Genomic DNA, 21,055 nt, shown 5'->3' with positions numbered 1-21,055 from the left:
GTGGTGGTGGTGGTGGTGGTGGTGGTGGTGGTGGTGATGGTGATGGTAGTGATGGATGGATGTGGTGGTAGAGGTATGGTAGTGGTGATGGCGATGATGAAGATGATGATGGTGGTGGTGGTGGTATTGATGATGATAGTGGAGCTTCGGGCAGTGGTGGTGGATGGAGGAGTTGGTAATGGTGATAGTGACAGTTGAGGTGATGGCCGTAATAAAGATGATGGTGGCGGTGGCGGTGGTGGTGACAATGATGATGATGATGATGATGATGATGATGATGATGATGATGAGGAGGAGGAGGAGGAGGAGGAGGAGGAGGAAGACAATGTTGTAATTATTGATGTGTTTAACTCCATGATCTAAGAGGCCTATGATAAAAAGTCTTCCAGCCACGACCAGACAAAGCACACAAAGCAGCAGTATGTGACCTAAGAGTAGATTTAACTGCTATGTCTATCAGACTGAGCCCCCATGCAGAAGCGCCGCATGTTATCAATGAAATCAATGTTGATTATGGTGGTGCTAATCAGAATGGTAATGAAATACCTGTTTGATGAGCAGCAATAATTTGTTGATGATAGCTCCTGAATTCTTTAACTTTTTGGTTGGCATACTTCTTATTTTCTTCTGCTATATCAGAAATATTAACAAATTCTGTCTTTAGACTTTGCAGACATTTTACAATAGTTTTCAGTTTTGATTTAGTCTGGCTGTTTTCATTCCTGTCAAAGATAAAGTACATACGTATGAGTAGTATGTATTTCATTATAGAGAGAGAATAAGTTCCATCACTCATGTTTTGAAGAAAGGCATCAGAGCCACACACTCATGTTGCCAATAATCCCACGTCATCATCATCATCATCATCATCATCATCACATTACCTATAAACTATCATTAAATCTGAGCCCTTTCATTCATATAATAAAGCACAACCCATTGACCATCCTCCTTGCTCTCAGCTTTTCATAACGGAATGCAACATGACTGGGAAATCTTATCCAAGCACCAAATAGACCCAACACTCAGACAAATACAGGTGTACATCCTCATAAACGAAACTTACCCAATACTGAATAGGAAATATACATAGTAGATATTACACCCCCAAAACCACAGTTTAAACAGGTAGAGTAGAATAGTTAGTGGGCTTTTATGTAGATAGATATATGTAAGTGTGTGTGTGTGTGTATGTAGGTGTATGTATATATATATATATATATATTATATTAAATTAGAGATAAAACCACTATTAGGCAAATCAAACAATGAAAAACATAAGCCAATACATAAAATTAATTAATTTATATTATTTTAAATATATATCAAAATTATTAAAAGTTTAATAAAAGATAATGAGTAAAACACTATGATCGCTTCATGGCTGTCCAATTCGTAATAATTTGAGTTATGGTTACAGTCAAACTTCAGGTAATTGAAATATTTATCTTAGCGAGGTTTAACAATATATATATACATATATATATATATACATATATATATATATATTATATATATATATATATATATAATATATATATATATATATATATATATATATATATATATATATATATGTATGTATGTATATGTATATGCACATGTATATAAGCTTATGGATATGAAAGTAAACAGATCAACATACAGATGGATAGGTACATACGTTATATGAACAGACAAGCACACATATGCACACATACACAAATAGAGACTGAAACACATGACCATATATATATACACACTTTACTTCACACAAGGACACATATGGAGATGCACATCCATACTCCATACATACAAACACAGTATGCAAAACACACAGACTCAGACATGCACACCAAGGAGACAGAGGTACACACACACATATATAAACACACACCACACACATACATAAAAACACACACAAACAGACATTCAAAAACATGAATGCAGAATACATACATACAAATATGAACACAAACATACATATATACACACACATACATGCATACACACATGCATACATACATATATACATACATACATACATACATTATGGCTGCCCCCTCGTTATCGAGTATGGCCATTGCACGAAGCTTAACTGTTACTGGTGCTGTGATCGAATGTGACTTTTTAGCCCAGCTAAAGATCTACAATGTCTTGTACAGAATTGGCAACTAAAACCTTTACCGGTAATAGCCGGTTGTAGTTGTAACTGGGCTTCATGTACCTTTGCATGTCATTTAAGTCCTCCTGCCGAATTACACTCTCTTCCACATGCCCAACAGATATGATTAGTATGGTGTGTTACACCACCACCAGTAGCCAAGTTGTCACTCATCTGTCTTGTTTTATGACTACAAAGATGACTCATGAGTCCAGCTTTACTGAGGCAGGGTCTTGCACAGACATTGCATGTCAGAATCAAAGGAAGACCCTTCCCTTCTGGAAGTGTAACAGCGATACCCTTCCTGACATCCCTCCTTACTTTCTCATGTGCAACTCGAGATTTCTCAAAAGTGGCTGTCCCCTCATGCACAATCCTTCTCCACCTGCTACAATCAATAGCTATGCCTTCCCATATGTCAGGAGAGATGCAAGCATCTCTTAAGGAAACCTTCAGCAAGTCCTTATACCTCTTTTTTGGTTTATGTGGAGGTCGTTCTCCTTTAGCTAACTCTCCATAAAAGAGTTATTTTGGCATCCTTGAATCCTTCATTCTGACCAGATGACCACTCCATCTGAGCCTTTGCTTTAACACAAGAGCTTGTATACTTTCACACTGAGAGCCTTCAAGTATTTCAAGATCACTGATGCGGTCCTTCCACTTAATGCCATAGATCCGTCTGAGGCACATCTGATGGAAACGTTCCAGTTGTTTATGGTGGTATTGATATGTGACCCACGTCTCGCAAGCATAGAGAAGAGAAGGGAGCACACATGCCTTGTACACCTTTATCTTTGTCTTTCTGCATATGTCTCGCCGACTCCAGAGGTGCTTTTCTAGCCTTCCGCAAAGCTTTCCTAATTCTATATGGAATTTCATCATCCATATTGCCATATCTATTAATAGTGCTTCCCAGGTAGACAAACTGATCGAATACATCAAGTCATTTACCATTCACATAGATATTTGGTAAACTATACTGCACACTATACATACATACATGCATGCATAGGTACACACACATACACACTGACCCACACACATATGCACAAACAAACAAAAAGTAACATAGTGTAAATAACAGACAGAGTCAAGACTATTGAAAAGGTTGCAAGACACAATGAAAATTTTAGAAAAATAAAAAAGGAATAAGTGGAAATTTTACCGGTGTGTGTGTTAAATTATACAAAACTAAAAGAGAATGACTCTCCTCAGGCACAACAGAATAAAATATAAAAATATTCTGATTAATCCTCCTTATTTCAGAAATAAAGGTGTAGCTGTGTAGTTAAGAAGTTTGTTTCCGAACCACATGGTTCTAGGTTCATTCCCACATGTGGCACCTTGAGCAAGTTTCTTCTACTATAGCCTCAGGGTGACCAAAGCCTTGTGAGTGGATTTGGTAGATGGAAACTGAAAGAAGCCTCTGTGTGTATGTGTATATACACACTCATATATACATAGGCAAATTTGTTGTTGAAAATGCATCTAAATTTGAAAAACTTGTAATTGTTTTTAAATAAATTTACTTACATATATACCAAACTAGTTTCAACAGTATTTTTCCCATTGATAATCAAAAAATATTGTTGAAACTAGTTTGGTATATTTCTAAGTAAATTCATTTAAAGACAATTACAAGTTTTTCATATTTTGGTGCATTTTCAACAACAAATTTGCCTATATTTTATCATACATGGAAATACACACCCTCTATTGTTATATATATATATAAACACATATATATACATATACATATATATATATTCGTTCCATATTTTTGAATGTGTGCAAACTCCATTTGCCAACATTATCATGTAATTCTGAGTCTCCAGAAACAGCTTATTTATTTATCTGCATCATTATCTCTCTTTCTCTCCCTCTCTCTCTCTCTCTCTCTCTTGCTATATATATATATAAATATATATAACGGGAAGCTTTATGAAAATAGACAAAAGTCGAAGGCAGGTTTATGGAAATAAACAAAAGACGAAGGCAGGTGGAATACAAACAAACAATTGTATTAGTATGGCGCTCAGGAAATATAAATAAAACAAGTCTTTAACGTTTCGAGCCTACGCTCTTCAACAGAAAGATACACAGAGAAAAAAACACAGAAAGAAGGAGAGAAAAAAAATACAGAAAGAAGGAGAGAAAAAAAATATGCGTGCAGAAGCTAGCGAATCAACATGGCGATATAGCCTGATGCTATAGTGGAAGACACTTGCTCAAAGTGCCACGCAGCGGGACTGAACCCGGAACCATGTGGTTGGTAAGCAAGCTACTTACCACACACCCACTCCTGCGCCTAATGAAGTGAGCAGGTAAAAGGCAGAAGATAAAAGAGAACAGACCCGATAAGCCTGGAGAATGAAAGTTGATGCCACATAAAGTTTACTTACTTGTAGCCATTATTAGCAGAAGAAAGAAGAGAAATTTCTTTGTTAAGATCATCAATATCCGCTTCCAGTCTTTTCAAATGCGTTCTGGATTCTTTGAGCTCTTTATTCCGACTCTGCAGCCTGCAAATATTAATTTGTGAGAGATATTATGCATCATTGTTATTGATTGAAATTTGTTTGTCAATAATCATGATTTGAAAGAAAAAACATCCTTGAAATCAATTACTGTTACTTTTGTTTATCTATTTATTTGTTTGTGTACCTTTTACCCTTTCAGCTATTGGACTGTGGCCATGCTGGGGCACCACTTTTAAGAGTTCAGTTGAAAAAAACCAACTTCAATATTTATTGTTAAGCCTGATAATTATTCTATTGGTTTCTGGTAGGGACAAATACAACACAAACACACACATAGATGTATACATACACATATTTATAAGTATGTATGTATGTACATACATATATATAAAATAATGAAGACGGCTATACACAATATAATTCAAATGTCACTGATTTTGACTGGCAGAGCAGGGTAGCACCTACATTGCTAGAAATGAGAATAAACAAACCCTTAGCTGCAAGGAAGCACAGTTCCATACACTTGCACCATCAGTCACTATTAGTGACAATTAAGTTATATATATATATATATATATACATGCAAATATACACAGACACAAACACATACAACATACATAAATATATGAATACATAAATATATGCATACATAAATATATGCATACATACATACACACATATACACAAATATACATACATACATACATACATACATACATACATACATACATACATACACACACATACATACATACAGACATCCATACATACATACACTCATACATACATACATACATACATACAAGCATACATACATACATACATATATACATACACACACATACATACATACATACACACATACAAACACATACATACATACACTCATACACAACATACATACATACATGCATGCATACATACATACACACACATATATACATACATACACACATACATACATACACTCATACACATACATACATACATACATACATACATACTTACATACATACATATATACATACACACACATACATACATACATACACACATACAAACACATACATACATACACTCATACACATACATACATACATACATGCATGCATACATACATACACACACATATATACAACATACACACATACATACATACACTCATACACATACATACATACATACATACATACATACATACATACATACATACATACATACATACATACATACATACATACATACATACATACATGCATACATATATTACCTTTTACTTGTTTCAGTCATTTGACTGCAATCATGCTGAGACACCTCCATGAAGAATTTTTAGCCAGTATGTTTTATTTGCAAAAGTAATATGATTGTTGTTGTTAAGTTGCCATGGCTCAGCTCTCATTGAACAGCCTTGTGGTATTCAGATATTTAACCAAACCACAGTCGATACAAACTGTTGGTATGAACAGCTGAATACCATGCCGTATCACACGCATCGATATGCATTGACAAACTGTAATGAGATGCAGCGTGACTGTTTGGAGATGGTGGAGGAGTTGGTGGAGGATTGGTGTTAGCAGGAACAATAGCAGATACAAAGAGGATTGGAAGAAATCATCATCATCATCATCGTTTAGCGTCCGTTTTCCATGCTAGCATGGGTTGGACGGTTCTACTGGGGTCTGTGAAGCCAGAAGGCTCATCAGGCCCAGTCAAATCTGGCAGTGTTTCTACGGCTGGATGCCCTTCCTAACGCCAACCACTCCGAGAGTGTAGTGGGTGCTTTTTACGTGCCACCCGCACAGGTGCCAGACAGAGCTGGCAAACGGCCATGAACGGATGGTGCTTTTTATGTGCCACCGGCACGAGGGCCAGGCGAGGCTGGCAACGGACACAAAACGGGGCGGTGCTGGCAACGGTCGCGAAACGGAAAGTTCTCTTACATGCCACCGGCACTGGTAACACATCTGCAATTTCCATTGATCAATTTCGATGTAATAAACCATTCATTGTCACCACCACCACCATTACTACTTAACATCCACATTCCATATTGGCATGGATTGGACTATTTGATGGGATAGGATAGACCCAAGGACTGTATTGTGATATGATAGGCCCAAGGACTCCAAAGATATGATAGGGCGAAGGACTTTGGCATAGTTTCTACAGCTTGATTCCCTTCCTAACACCAACCACGTTACAACATGGGTGCATTTTTTTTTTCATGCCACCGGTACTAGTGATTCTCTTTTACTTGCTTCAGTCATTTGACTGTGGCCATGCTGGAGGACCACCTTTAGTCGAGCAAATCGACCCCCAAGACTTACGCTTTGGAAGCCTAGTACTTATTCTATCGGTCTCTTTTTGCTGAAACGCTAAGTTACGGGGACGTAAACACACCAGCATCGGTTGTCAAGCGATGTTGTGGAGGACAAACACAGACACACAAACATATACACACACACACATACATATATATATATATATATATATATATATATATATATATATATATATATATATATACATATATGTGGAGGCGCAATGGCCTAGTGGTTAGGGCAGCAGACTCACAGTCATAGGATCGTGATTTCGATTCCCAGACCAGGCGTTGTGAGTGTTTATTGAGCGAAAACACCTAAAGCTCCACGAGGCTCCGGCAGGGAGGGGGGTGGCGATCCCTGCTGTACTCTTTCACCACAACTTTCTCTCACTCCTTCTTCTGTTGGCCTGCTCGCTTAGCCAGCGGGGTGGCGTCATTTGAAGGCTAAAACAATGCGAAGCGCATTGTGACCAGCGATGTGTAGCAACATCTGATAGCTTGGTCGGTCATGGTGACAGTGATATACATATATATGACAGGCTTCTTTCAGTTTCCGTCTACCAAATCCACTCACAAGGCTTTGGTCAGCCCGAGGCTATAGCAGAAGACATTTGCCCAAGGTGCCACGCAGTGGGAATGAACCCGGAACCATGTGGTTGGTAAGCAAGCTACTTACCAAACAGCCACTCCTGCACCTTCACTATGCAGCTTGCATGACCACAAACCCCAAGTAGGGGAGGGAGAACTTTATGCTTGGAGATTAAGGAGTACTGTACAAGAGAAAAAGGGCTGGAGTACAACAGGTTTCTTGTAGTAGAGGAGCAACATGGCTACTAACATTTTAGAGTAGCATGTACTAGGTGCTTTTTGTTTACATGCTACCTGCACTAGTGAGGTCACTATGCAACTTGCAAGACTATAAACTCCAAGTTCTTCATAAAGTTCTCCCTTCTCACTTGGGGAGGGAGAACTTTGTTCTAGGAGAATAAGGAGTAGAGAAAAAAGACTTGAGCAGATCAGGCTTCTTGCAGTAGAGGAGCAACATGGCTACTCACATCTTAAAAGAGGTAGGGATTGAAGTTTGAAAGTGAAAGAAGTGGTGATGATAAATTTCTAGTTATTTGATATATATATAAATACTTTGTAGCTGTAAATAGATGTGAAAGACCGATAGACAACAATACTGCAGCATGATATATTATGATAAACATCTGGTTGATTTATATGTAAACAACATTTATATACAGTTCCATATTTAAGAGATGAGGAATTTTGTACATTATTTATATTTGACAGATATTTGCCTCATCTTGTTTGTTGTTAACACAATATTTCGGCTGATATACCCTCCATCAGGTGTCTTGGGGTAATTTCAAACCTGGGTTCTCATTCCTAGGGTATTTTTTGATGTTATTATTATTATTATTATTATTATTATTATCATCATCATTATTATTATTATTATTGAGGTCACTGCTTGGAATCGAACTTGGAATCTTGGGGTTAGTAGCCCATGCTCTTAACCACTAAGCCATATGCCTGTGAGCATATGGTGTAGTGCAGGCATATGGCGTAGTGGTTAAGAGTGCAGGCTACTAACCCCAAGATGCCGAGTTCAATTCCAAGAGTTGACCTCAATAATAATAATAATAATAATAACAATAATAATAATATTAATAATAATATCGAAAAATATCTTAGGAATGAGAAACCAGGTTCGAAATTTCCCCAAGACACCTGATTAAGGCTGGAGGGTGTATCAGCCGAAACGTTGTGTTAACCACAAACAAGATGAAGACAAATATCTGTTAAATGTAAATAGCGTAAATAATGAACATTTATATAGTCAGCAGAATCATCTAGATTCTCAACCAAGGTCCATGTAAAATTTTGTTGTTAAAATTTATCTGCAATGGCTGTATGGTAAGTAGCTTGCTTACCAACAACATGGTTCCGGGTACAGTCCCACTGCATGGCACCTTGGGCAAGTGTCTTCTACTATAGCCTTGGGCCGACCAAAGCGTTGTGAGTGGATTTGGTAGACAGAAACTGAAAGAAGCCGGTCGTATGTATATATATATGTATGTGTGTGTGTGTTCCCCCAACATCATTTGACAACCAAACCTGGGGTCGATTTGCTCAACTAAAGGCGGTGCTCCAGTATGGCCACAGTCAAATGACTGAAGCAAGTAAAAGAGTAAAAGAGTATACTTCTACAATACACAAAATATTTAAATATGTTTTTAAATACAATTCCTAATAATATTTAATCATAAAAATATATTAGGATTTTTTAAAAAGTTTAAATATTGAATGGCTACATGGGTCTAGTAAAGTAAACAAAAAGTAAAGGGGTTCATAGAGGAGAAATACCGATCTAGAACATCCACAGTCATATTATAAGCAGAATAACTTAGCATCCAATCACACCAGATCAAATCATGATTGACAAAATTTTACAAGACTTTCCTAAAATATTTGGGCATTGATTGCTGTGCCATAATAAATGGTGACCACTGTTTAGCATTGGTCTAAGTCACTGATTGGCTAGAAGAGTTGCTGCTGCTGCTGATGATGATGATGATAATCATCTTCTCCTTCTCCTTCTTCTTCTTCTTCCAATCAGGACTCACGCCATTAGCCACAAAGAATAATCTCTAATTCAAGCCTACTCTAAAGCTACTAAGAATGTGTTTGGCAACTTGGAGGTCCATCCACCACACGCGATAGACTGGAGGTTGCACAGGCGCAAAAGCTACATTGTTATCCTCATTCCGTAAACAGTGGCTTTTAATGGGTGGAGAGCTGAACCATCCTGGGGTACAGAGGATTCGAAATCTAGACTGTAGTGGGTTACACCATGGTTCCTCTGCTTTGTGGCAGAAGTAGGAAGAAAGAGTGAAAGAAAGTTGGTGAAAGAGTACAGCGGAGTTCACCACCCAACTGCCGGAGCTTTGTGGAGCTTAGGTGTGTTTTGCTCAATAAACACTCATAATGCCCGGTCTGGGAATCAAAACTGTGTTCTTACAACCACAAGTCCGCTGCCCTAACCACTAAGCCATTGCACCTCCACAGTTGCTGTTGGTTTGGTGATGGTGCCAGTTTAATTTTTAGATGAATGACGTGGTACACAACCTTAGAAAGTAATGATGGAGGTACATCAGCTGTTGAAACCAGTTGGTCAGAGGAATTCAATAAAACAGTACATTGGATGACTGATCTGAAAATGGCTAATGTAATCTGCTGCTGGGTTTTGGTGGTGTCATAGAAGTTGTTGCTGCTATTAATAAAATAAAATGATTGGCCAAGAAAAGTGCCAATTTGGCACAGTACCTAATGGCTGTTGGTCTGGAGTTGCAATCAGCTACTGATAAAACATTTTAGTTTCTTACTTTTTTAATCATGCTCTGGGTTTTGCAGCCTGGGAAGGCAACCTAGATTAGAACATAAACTCTGAGAATAAATCCTCTCTAACCATGAGTCTGTAAAGAGGCTAAGACAAAGGAAGCTAACTCAATAGCAAGTCAGGTTTGCAGAGAACTCAGGGCTCATAAATCCTACTCATTCGAAAGAGAGCAACAAAAAAGCAACACAGTTGTGGCTGAGCTCTCCTCAACCCAGCCACAAGTATGGAAATGTTCATTAGTTTTATGTCTATTTTTGTAGGTTAGCATGGGTTACATGGAAACCCATTTTTAAAGCGTTTTTTTTTTTTTACAACTAGATGCCCTTCCTTCTAGTTGTTCACTCTTATCTATTTTTGTCTTTTCAGTTAAGAGAATAATTAAAGAATAAATTTGGATTTGCATTTCCATTGCTAGTATGTCACAACTTACAGAAAACATTTGTGAAAAATGCTTGGAACATTAAAAGACAAAAATAAAACTGAAACAAGATGAAATATAAGATATAATCCCCTCCCTTGCAACAAAGAAACCCCATTATTTACTTTTTTACTCTTTTACTTGTTTCAGTCATTTGACTGTGGCCATGCTGGAGCATCACCTTTAGTCGAGCAAATCAACCCCAGGACTTATTCTTTGTAAGCCTAGTACTTATTCTATCGGTCTCTTTTGCTGAACCGCTAAGTTACGGGGACATAAACACACCAGCATCGGTTGTCAAGTAATGTTGGGAGGACAAACAAAGACACACAAACATACACATATATATATATATACATATATATGACGGGCTCTTTTCAGTTTCTGTCTACCAAATCTACTCACAAGGCTTTGGTCGGCCTGCGGCTATAGTAGAAGACATTTGCCCAAGGTGCCACGCAGTGGGACTGAACCTGGAACCATGTGGTTCGTAAGCAAGCTACATACCACACAGCCACTCCTACACCTACATGATGATTTTTTTTTTTTTCATCAGAAGGTATGGTAAATAATTCTTATGGCTCATTCTTGTTAAAATTCTTCAACAGAAGTTTAATCTTTCTGCATCTACCAAAGTGTTAATTGTTGATTCACTAAGTAAGAATACTGAATTATATATATATATATATATAGAGAGAGAGAGAGAGAGAGAGAGAGAGAGAGCAAGAGAGAGAAAGAAAGAAAGAAAGAAAGAAAGAAAGAAAGAAAGAAAGGAGAAAGAAAGAAAGAAAGAAAATTGTTTTAAAATTTAGAAGGAGAAATAAGGAAAGAAAGAAAGAAAGAAGGAGAAAGAAATAAAGAAAGAAAGAAAGAAAGAAGGAGAAAGAAGGAAAGAAGGAGAAATAAGGAAAGAAAGAAAGAAGAAGAAGGAGAAAGAAAGAAAGAAAGAAAGAAAGAAAGAAAGAAAGAAAAAGAAAGAAGGAGAAAGAAAGAAAGAAAATTGTTTTAAAATTTAGCAATTAGCAATTACCGTCTGCATTGACAGAGATGAGAAAACTGCCAAAATGGTGACCCAACCCTGCAAATGTAAGAATTTCTGATGGTACCTCCTGGAGAAAACTGAAGCTGGGAAATATGAAATATTGTGATAAATGAACCTGAACAAGCAATGAGGCGGAACAGTACACTTTGATCACTGATGCAAAAAAAATATTGTTCTCAATTTCTTCTTCTTCTTCTTCTTCACCACCACCACCGCCGCCATCACTACTATCTTCATCATCAGCTGATGAAGAAAAGCAGCTGCTGCCTTTTAACATGCAATCATAGGAGTTGGATAGCTCTTCGGCAGTATGGCTTATTGCACAAGCTTCCTGAGATCATACCTCACCATATCTTCTTCCTAGGTCTTTCACCCCCTACCACCTCCACCTCCATCACTACTACCACTGCCACCAACACCATCACCACCGCTGCCAACTCTACACCCCCAACTTAAGAGATAACAGGTAAATTTGATTTTGCCAATCAAGATAATAATAATGGGTGAGAGGGCTACTCCAATACATTGACCCCAATACTTGACAGGTACATTATTTTATCAACCCTGAAGGGGTGAATGGCAAAACTGACCGAGACAGGATTTGAACTCGCAATGTAAAAAGTCCAAAGAAACTACACTAATTGATTTTTTTTTCAATTGCATAATTGATTCTGCCAGTTAACAACAATGATGTTGATAATTTTCATTATTATTATTGAAGATCCCTTTCGGTCATGAATGACCATGGGATTGCACCTAGAAAGTTCCCCACAGAGGCACAAGTCCAGGCAAGGTGGTTTATGGAATTGCAACAGTCGCTATTGTATACCAGCCTCCCCTCTCCATGTCACCATTGTTATCCAAGGGAAAGGCAAAGACTACTACAGCTTGGCATCAGTGATGTCACAACTCATTTCTACAGCTGAGTGAACTGGAGCAATGTGAAGTAAAATGTCTGGCTCGGGAACACAACACACAGCCCAGTCCAAGGATCGAACTCACTACCTCATGATTGTGAGCCCAATGCACTAACTACTGAGCCATGCACCTTCACTTTTATTATTATTATTATCATTAATTTTTATTACCATTAGCCACAAGGGCTTGGATTGTTTCTGTCTTAGACAAAAGGTTAATGATTTTGAGGGGAGTGGGTTAGTCAATTTTATCAACCCCAAAAGGATGAAATATAAAGTTAACCACAGTAGGATTTGAACTCAGAAAGTAGACTGCTGAAACAAATACTGCAAGGTAATTTTGCCCCTATAATAATTCTGCAAATCTGTTGCCCAAAAAGTATGTCAGAAGAAGTTTCCTTGAGTAAAATATGAACTAAAAAAAAAGTTGTTGCTGTGTCTGACATAGGTACACGGTCTAAAATTTATCATCCCAGGAAGGATGAAAGGTAAGGTTGACATCAGAATGATTTGAACCCAGAATGTAAAAGATTAGAACTAATATTGGTTTCAGATGATGGCACAAGGCCAGCAATTTTGAGGGGAAGGGGTCAGTCAATTACACTGACCCCAGTACTCGACTGGTACTTATTTTACTTAACCCAAAAGGATGAAAGGCAAAGTCAACCTCAGTGGAATTTGAAATCAAAATGTAAAGATAGATAAACTGCCATGAATAATTTTGTCTGGCGGAATTTGAACTCAGAACGTCAAATGAAATACCACTAAGCATTTTGTCCGGTGCGCTAATGATTCTGCCAGCTTGATGCTTTAATAATAACCCTTTCTACAATAGCACAAGGCCTGAAATTTGGGAGAAGGGGGCCAGTCAATTTGATCAACTCCAGTATGCAACTGGTACTTAATTTATTGACCCAGAAAGGATGAAAGGCTAAGTCAACCATTTTGTCTGGCATGCTAATGATTCTACCAGCTCAACACCTTACCCAAAGACATAAAGTTGGTTTCAAATTTTGGCACAAGACCAGAAATTTTTTTGTAGGGAGGGAGTCTGTCAATAACATCGATCCCACTACTTAACTGGTACTGTAGTTTAATGATTGTGAAAAGAGGAAAGGCAAAGTTGATCTAGGCAATTCTGAACACAGAATATAAAGGACCAAAAGAAATCCTGCCAAGCATTTTCTCCAATGTGCTGACTATTTAGCCAACTCATTGCCTTAATTTTTAACATAATAATCCTTTCTACTATAGCCACAAGGCCTGAAATTTTGGAAGCAGAAGCTAGTCAATTTGTTTTGTTTGTTCCTTCTCGAGCCATACCTGGCTCATAAGGGTCGGTTTCCCAGTTTCCTTGGCATATAGGTTCCCCACCTGGACGGGACACCAGTCCATCACAGGTGAGCTGCTAGATGCAGGACGAAAGAGTGAGAGAAAGTTGTGGCGAAAGGGTCAGCAGAAGTTCGCCATTACCTTCTGTCGGAGCCGCATGGAGTTTAGGTGTTTCGCTCATAAACACACATATCGCCCGGTCTGAGTTTCAAACCCGTGATCCCTTGACCGTGAGTCCACTGCTCTAACCACTAGGCCATGTGCCTCCACAGCTAGTCAATTACATCAACTCATATTCAACTGGTATTTATTTCATTGACCCAGACTCAGAAAGGCATGTTCTTTCAGGTGCCTGTGCCACTTAAAAAGCACTTGTGCTGGTGCTGCTTAAATGCACCCTTCCTACTATAGGCACAAGGCCTGAAATTTGAGGGGAGGAGGCCAGTTGATTAGATCCATCCCAGTATGCAACTGGTACTTAATTTATTGACCCCCGAAAGGATGAAAGGCAAAGTTGACCTCGGCAGAATTTGAACTCAGAATGTAGCTGCAGACAAAATGCCGCTGAGCATTTCACCCAGCGTGCTAATGATTCTGCCAGCTTGCCGCCCTGATAATAATAATCCTTTCTACAATAGGCACCAGGCTTGAAATTTGGTGGGAGGGGAGGCCAGTCAATTAGATCAATCCCAGTATGCAACTGGTACTTAATTTATCAACCCTAAATGGATGAAAAACAAAGTTAAGCTTGGCGGAATTTGAACTCAGAACATAGCAGCAGATGAAATACAGCTAAGCGTTTCACCCAGTGTGCTAACGATTCTGCCAGCTTGCTACCTTAATTACTACCATAATAATGGTTTCAAATTTTGGCACAAGGCCAGTAATTTTGGGGGAGGTGCATAAGTTAATTACATTAACCCCAGTGTTCAACTGATACTTCTTTTATCAACCACTGAGCATTTTTCTCGGCATGCTAACAATTCAGGTAGCTCACCATCTTAGTTACTATGATTGCTAAAAGAAACCCACAAATCCATAAAACCTTTTTGATGATGAAGGGATAAGGTATAAGCAATCACATTTATCTCAGTGTATTATAAGCACTTTATTGTATTGAGCTTGGAAGGATGAAAAGCAATGATGGCCCCAGAGGTATTTGGATTTTGAATGTGAATAGACATAATTAACCCTTAGACAAGAGAAAAGAGTTGCTTGAAAGCGTGTGCCAAACAGGAGAAATTTCTTTTTCTTAGGAGTAATTTTTATACTTATTTTCATTTTAAATAAGTACAAAAATTATAATAATTATTATTAAACACATAAACAATAAAATTTACAATCTCATTATCAAAAAGTGCTTTAAAACATTCACTTTCTTTTACTTCCAGTGCAAACATAAATTCATCTGAGATTCCCACATTGTTGTTGCTTAGGCACATTACACAAAGTAAGCATGTGAGCACCAATCTTTGATGACCATATCTCTTTTTCTTTTCTCTTTTGTTTCAGTCATTTGACTGTGGCCATGCTGGACCACCGCCTTTAGTCGAGCAAATCGACCCCTGGACTTATTCTTTGGAAGCCTAGTACTTATTCTATCGGTCTCTTTTGCCGAACCGCTAATGTTATGGGGACGTAAACACACCACTATCGGTTGTCAAGTGATGGGGAGAGGGACAAATACAGACATACAAACATATACACACACATACATACATATATACATACATATATATATATATATATATATATATATATATACACACATATATATGATGGGCTTCTTTCAGTTCCCGTCTACCAAATCCACTCACAAGGCTTTGGTTGGCCTGAGGCTATAGCAGAAGACGCTTGCCCAAGGTGCCACGCAGTGGGAGTGAACCCAGAACCATGTGGTTGGTAAGCAAGCTACTTACCATACAGCCACTCCTATGCCTATATATCTATCTAAAATTTTTTGAAGCATCTCTTGATGATGTGTACTGCTCTCTAATGAAACATAAACTGATGATGCCTTTAGTGTATGAGATAAATACCACAAATAACTTTGTGCACTCTTTCGATATTTCTACCATCCACTACCTTTTGTTCTACCAATTCTGCCACCCATCAACTACCATTTTGTTTCCTTACCAATTGTACCATCATTTTACCTCCTTTTCTACCTAGTTTGCCATTTGCTATCTACACTGAAACAAGTAATTAAATCTCTCTTAAATCATTCCATCATGGTTCAACAGAGTCACACTCCTCCCGCTTCATCCATTGAACCTTTCAAAAATCAATTGTGGTGCAATGGTTAAGGGATTAGTCTTGGCAGTGGATATGATTTGAAAGGAGAACTCCAAGAGCCAGGACAAACACCATCAAGCACTCTATTTCATATCCTAGCATCTCTGCCAAATTCTCCAGATAAAAAATTGTAGGAAGGACATATCAGAAAAAAAATGCATTATTAGATGTACAATGTGTTTGAAAGAAACAAATAGAAACAAGACTGTCATGGCTGGGATGCCTTTTGATCATAGGTGCCTTTGATCAGAACTGAGCTTGAATTAAACAATAACTAGAATGGTTTCTAACACTGGTGCAAGCAACCAGATTCACAGGGAAAGATTGAAGTTGAATAATCATATCCCTGCCTTGTACAAACACATACACACACAAACTGCACGCACACACAATCACACAAATACACACACACACACAAGACCACAACACCACTCAGTGTATTACTGGTATACTTCACTAAAAACTGCTTACTGGGCCTCATTTAATGTGGAAGCATTATGTAGTGTTTCCTTCTGCTGTTGGACTTCTTCAAGAGATTGTTGCAGGCTATTAACCCGAGAAATAAGCTCCTTTTCTCTCTGTTCGGCATCTCTGCATTTTTTCAATTCCAATTCTAACCTTAGGATCTTATCTTCAAGTGCTTTAATTTCTCTGTGAATGAGATAGCTCATTCCACAGTAATGACACACTGTTTCACTCACTTCCATCTTCTGAATGCTCTCTGGCAGTGGATGCTGGGGTGAGTACCTTTCCAAATGGTACTCCATCCTGTAAAAGATTAAACAAAAAAAAAAAAAGTTAAAAGAAAATTATGTTTATCATAACATTTCTTTAAAATTTAGATATTTCTTTCAATGTCTAGTGTTTTACTTAGATGTTAAGCAAGTGAAGCAGAGCTGGGGCGGGGTAGGGGTGAGATGGTGTATTTGTAGCAGCAGCAGTTGTTGTTTGTATAATTACAACTACATTTTGTTTCTAAGATAGCAGGATCTAAATTGAACAAAATCTGGTTGTTATTTCTAGCAGATCAAGCAACTATATATAGAGTAGGGGTGTTAAACATATAGCTTTCAGACTGAATCCTGCCTGTAGCCATGTTTAGTTCAGCTCCCAGCTCAATTTCATAAAAACAAAAGTATCATTTTTTTTTCTGTGTTTTTTCAGTAACACTTGCCTCATTGCAAATCTGGAGATCTTGTTCTTGTTTGATTCTGGACTACTTGGCTTTGTAGGTGAGAGATTTTTGCAGTGTTATGCAAGCTGTCCACCCTGATAGGTTGGAAAGCAAAGTCGACTTTGGCAGACTTTGAACTGAGAACACAGAGAATCAAAGATAATACCATGAGACATTCAATTCAACAATACCTCACTGTCTCAAACCCTTCAACATTTAAACCATGTTTTGTGTTCAAACTTACCAGATCAGGCTTCTCACATTTATGCTACAATGTCATTCTAAAAGTAAGTAATCGCATCATTAAAATCTCAAAGCTTGAGATAATCCATGGTTAATTCAAAACAATGTGAATAACTAAGTATTAGATTTGACAGAATAATCTGAAATAATTGAAGGTGGCAAGCTGGTAGAATCGTTAGCACACTGGGTGAAATACTTAGCGGTATTTCATCTGCTGCTACGTTCTAAGTTCAAATTCCGCCGAGGTCGACTTTGCCTTTCATTCTTTCGGGGTCGATTAAATAAGTCCCAGTTACGCACTGGGGTCGATATAATCGACTTAATCCGTTTGTCTGTCCTTGTTTGTCCTCTCTGTGTTTAGCCCCTAGTGGGTAGTAAAGAAATAGGTATTTCGTCTACCGCTATGTTCTGAGTTCAAATTCTGCAGAGGTCAACTTTGCCTTTCATCCTTTCGGGGTCAATTAAATAAGTACCAGTTACATACTGGGGTCAATATAATCGACTTAAACCGTTTGTCTGTCCTTGTTTGTCCCCTCTGTATGTAGTCCCTTGTGAGCAGTAAAGAGATAAGAATAATCTGAAACACTAAAGGGTTAATAAACTGGATTATGGAAATCAAAGTGTCTTGTTTATAGACACAGCATAACACCAGTGACAAAAAACAAAGCATAATTGTGTTTCCTTATACATACAGATGATCTTAAATTTACAAGGACGAGAAATGAGATTTAGTGATTTTCATGCCTTTACAAAAAACAACAGAAACCTATAATGTATGATGTCAATATAGCAGTTAGATTAGGTTTAAGACCCAACTCAGCTACAAACTAACTTCTTACTTTATGGCATTTACAACATTTGTTTCTAATCATAGACATTAGACCAGCAATTTTGAGTGAATGGAGCTTAGTAGGTACTATGACCCAAAGAACTTGGCTGGTACTTTATTTTATCGACTGCAAAAGGATGAAAGACAAAGCCTGATTTCAAGCAGAATTTAAACTTAGAATTTTCTTATTTCTTTAGTACCCACAAGGGGCTACTCACAGAGGGGACAAACAAGGACAGACAAACGGATTAAGTCTCGGCAGAATTTGAACTCAGAACGTAGCGGCAGGTGAGATACCGCTGAGCATTTCGCCTGGCGTGCTAACGTTTTTGCCAGCTCACCACCTTAGAATTTTCTGATGCTCTACTGATTCAGCTAGCTTAGCACCAACATCATTAAAACATCAAACATAGTGGTGTTGGTGGTATTAGTCTTGTTGTTGTTGTTGTTATTGTTGTGTTGGTGTTGTGGCAGTTGTTGGTGGTGGTGATGTTGATATTAGCTGTAGTAGTTGTAATAGAAGTTAGGTTTTGTGTTATTGATAGTATTTGTGTTGTTGATAATATTTGTGTTGGTGTTGGTGGTGGTGGTGGTGGAAATGGTGTTGGTGATGTCAGTGGCATTGGTGTAAGTGGATTCTTCATTAGGTTCAATGATGAGCATTCACTTATTCCCAACCAATTGCATTTCTACTTGTGAAATTAGAAAGTGTGGATGGTTGAGTATTCCACTGACTTGGGCATCCTTAACGAAAATCTCAGGATGAATTAGAGTGACATAAATACAATCCAGAAAGGGGGTGGAAGGGGGAGTGAAGGAGAGGGGTGGAAGGAGAGGAAGGGAGAGAGGTGGAAGAAAAAAGGATCGTCCTCAGTGTTGGACTGGTACTCTAATAACCGCTAAAATACGACAAAGCTGAAATTCGAAATGATGAAAGCCAGACCGAATACGGCAAGACATTTTCCATCCGGCACTTGATTTTGTCGAAAAGTAACAGATTGACAAAAAAAAAAAAAATACAACGGGGCACTTGACTATACCTTACAATAATCTAGATTCATCCGTCTAATTTTCTGTAATCAAATCCTTTCAGAATCGATAAAATAGGTACCAGTAATACGCTGAAAGTAATATCGGCGATCGTAATATCGATTGTACAACTTTGCTTATAAGAAAAAAACAATAATAATAAAGCAAAAAAAAAAAAAAGAAAAGCAGAACCCTGAATCGAAGTTAAAGTACAAAAACAAAAAGAAACAACCACACTAACCTCAATAAAGATATTGACAACATCAACGTTAAGAACAATAGCTGTAACCATATTAACAATAGTAATAACGAGTGATAATAATTATTATTTCATCTTTAATACTAACAACAACAACAACAATAACAATAACAATAACAATAATAATAATAATAATAATAATAATAATAATAATAAAGTAATATATGAAATAAAACTAATAATAACAAATAGAAAGCGATTATTGATAATCGAAGCTGCGAATTACAGACCTGAAAACCAAGTATATGTACACATTAAATTGTAATTGTCAGCGATACATGACCGGTTTCATTGTCCCATAAAAGTTACACAGTGGAACAGCACAGGACATCGATATTCGATTAATCAAGCTAAAGTGGATGGTGTTACTGGAGTTGTTGTTGCTGCTGCTGTTGTTATTGTTGTTGTTGTTGTTACCGGCAAGGTGTTTCATGTTGAAACCAATGACAACAAATAAAGCGCCATCTAGATGCAGTCGTTACTATTACTGTATTGAGAAGTGGACGCAACTCTGTACTATAGTTACTCAGATTGACATAAAATGGTGATCTTAAACCATTTTGACTTCTTATCGAGCTGAATATTAAATAAAAATAATTTAAAAAAAAACAGAAAAAAAAAAGAAAAAATAGGGAGCGCACTTCACACGACTCTTTAAAAACAAATGTGTTTTAATACTAGAAATTAGAGAAAGGATTTGAAAGTATGGCTTTATTAATCACGCTTGTATGTAACAAATATGAATAACATGTTAAATATTGATTTCCGATTTTAGCACAAGGTCAGCATTTCGGGAGTGGAGGAGTAAGTCGATTACATTGACTTCAATTACTCAACTAGTACTTATTTTATCGATCCCGAAAGGACGAAAAGCAAAGTCGACCTTGGCGGAATTTGAACTCAGAACATAAAGACGGACGAAATACCACTAAGCATTTCGCCCAGTGTTCTATCGGTTCTGCCAACTTGCTAAAATTATATTTTTTTTAATGTATGACCCAGCAAGTTGTCCCCACCCTTAATGGCACCCCAGTGCAAATCAATGACGATGCATGTCAGTCACTTCCTCCCTTACCCAGTATGATCGGGAGTTGATAGGGTATGAATAAATGAAAAGTCTATATCTCGTGTTGTGTTCACAGCTGAGACATTTAACTATTTCATA

General features: G+C 37.6%; 1 protein-coding gene across 1 annotated transcript in view; it reads right to left on the bottom strand.

Annotated features, from left to right (window-relative positions):
- Positions 1-20,344, bottom strand: part of LOC115222607 (leucine-, glutamate- and lysine-rich protein 1-like) — a 49,866-nt gene extending 29,522 nt beyond the window's left edge. Inside the window, exons 1-4 of the mRNA XM_029792910.2 lie at positions 20,121-20,344; positions 16,828-17,124; positions 4,546-4,665; positions 547-722 (exon numbers count right to left, since the gene is read on the bottom strand). Coding sequence (XP_029648770.1) covers positions 547-722; positions 4,546-4,665; positions 16,828-17,123 — 592 coding nt within the window. The 5' untranslated portion in view covers position 17,124; positions 20,121-20,344. The remainder of the gene's footprint in view (positions 1-546; positions 723-4,545; positions 4,666-16,827; positions 17,125-20,120) is intronic.
- Between the last annotated feature and the right edge of the window lie 711 nt (positions 20,345-21,055).

Source organism: Octopus sinensis, linkage group LG20 (genome assembly GCF_006345805.1).
Source record: "Octopus sinensis linkage group LG20, ASM634580v1, whole genome shotgun sequence".
NCBI classification, from domain to species: Eukaryota; Metazoa; Mollusca; class Cephalopoda; order Octopoda; family Octopodidae; genus Octopus; species Octopus sinensis.
This window is presented reverse-complemented; position numbering and strand designations above follow the sequence as displayed.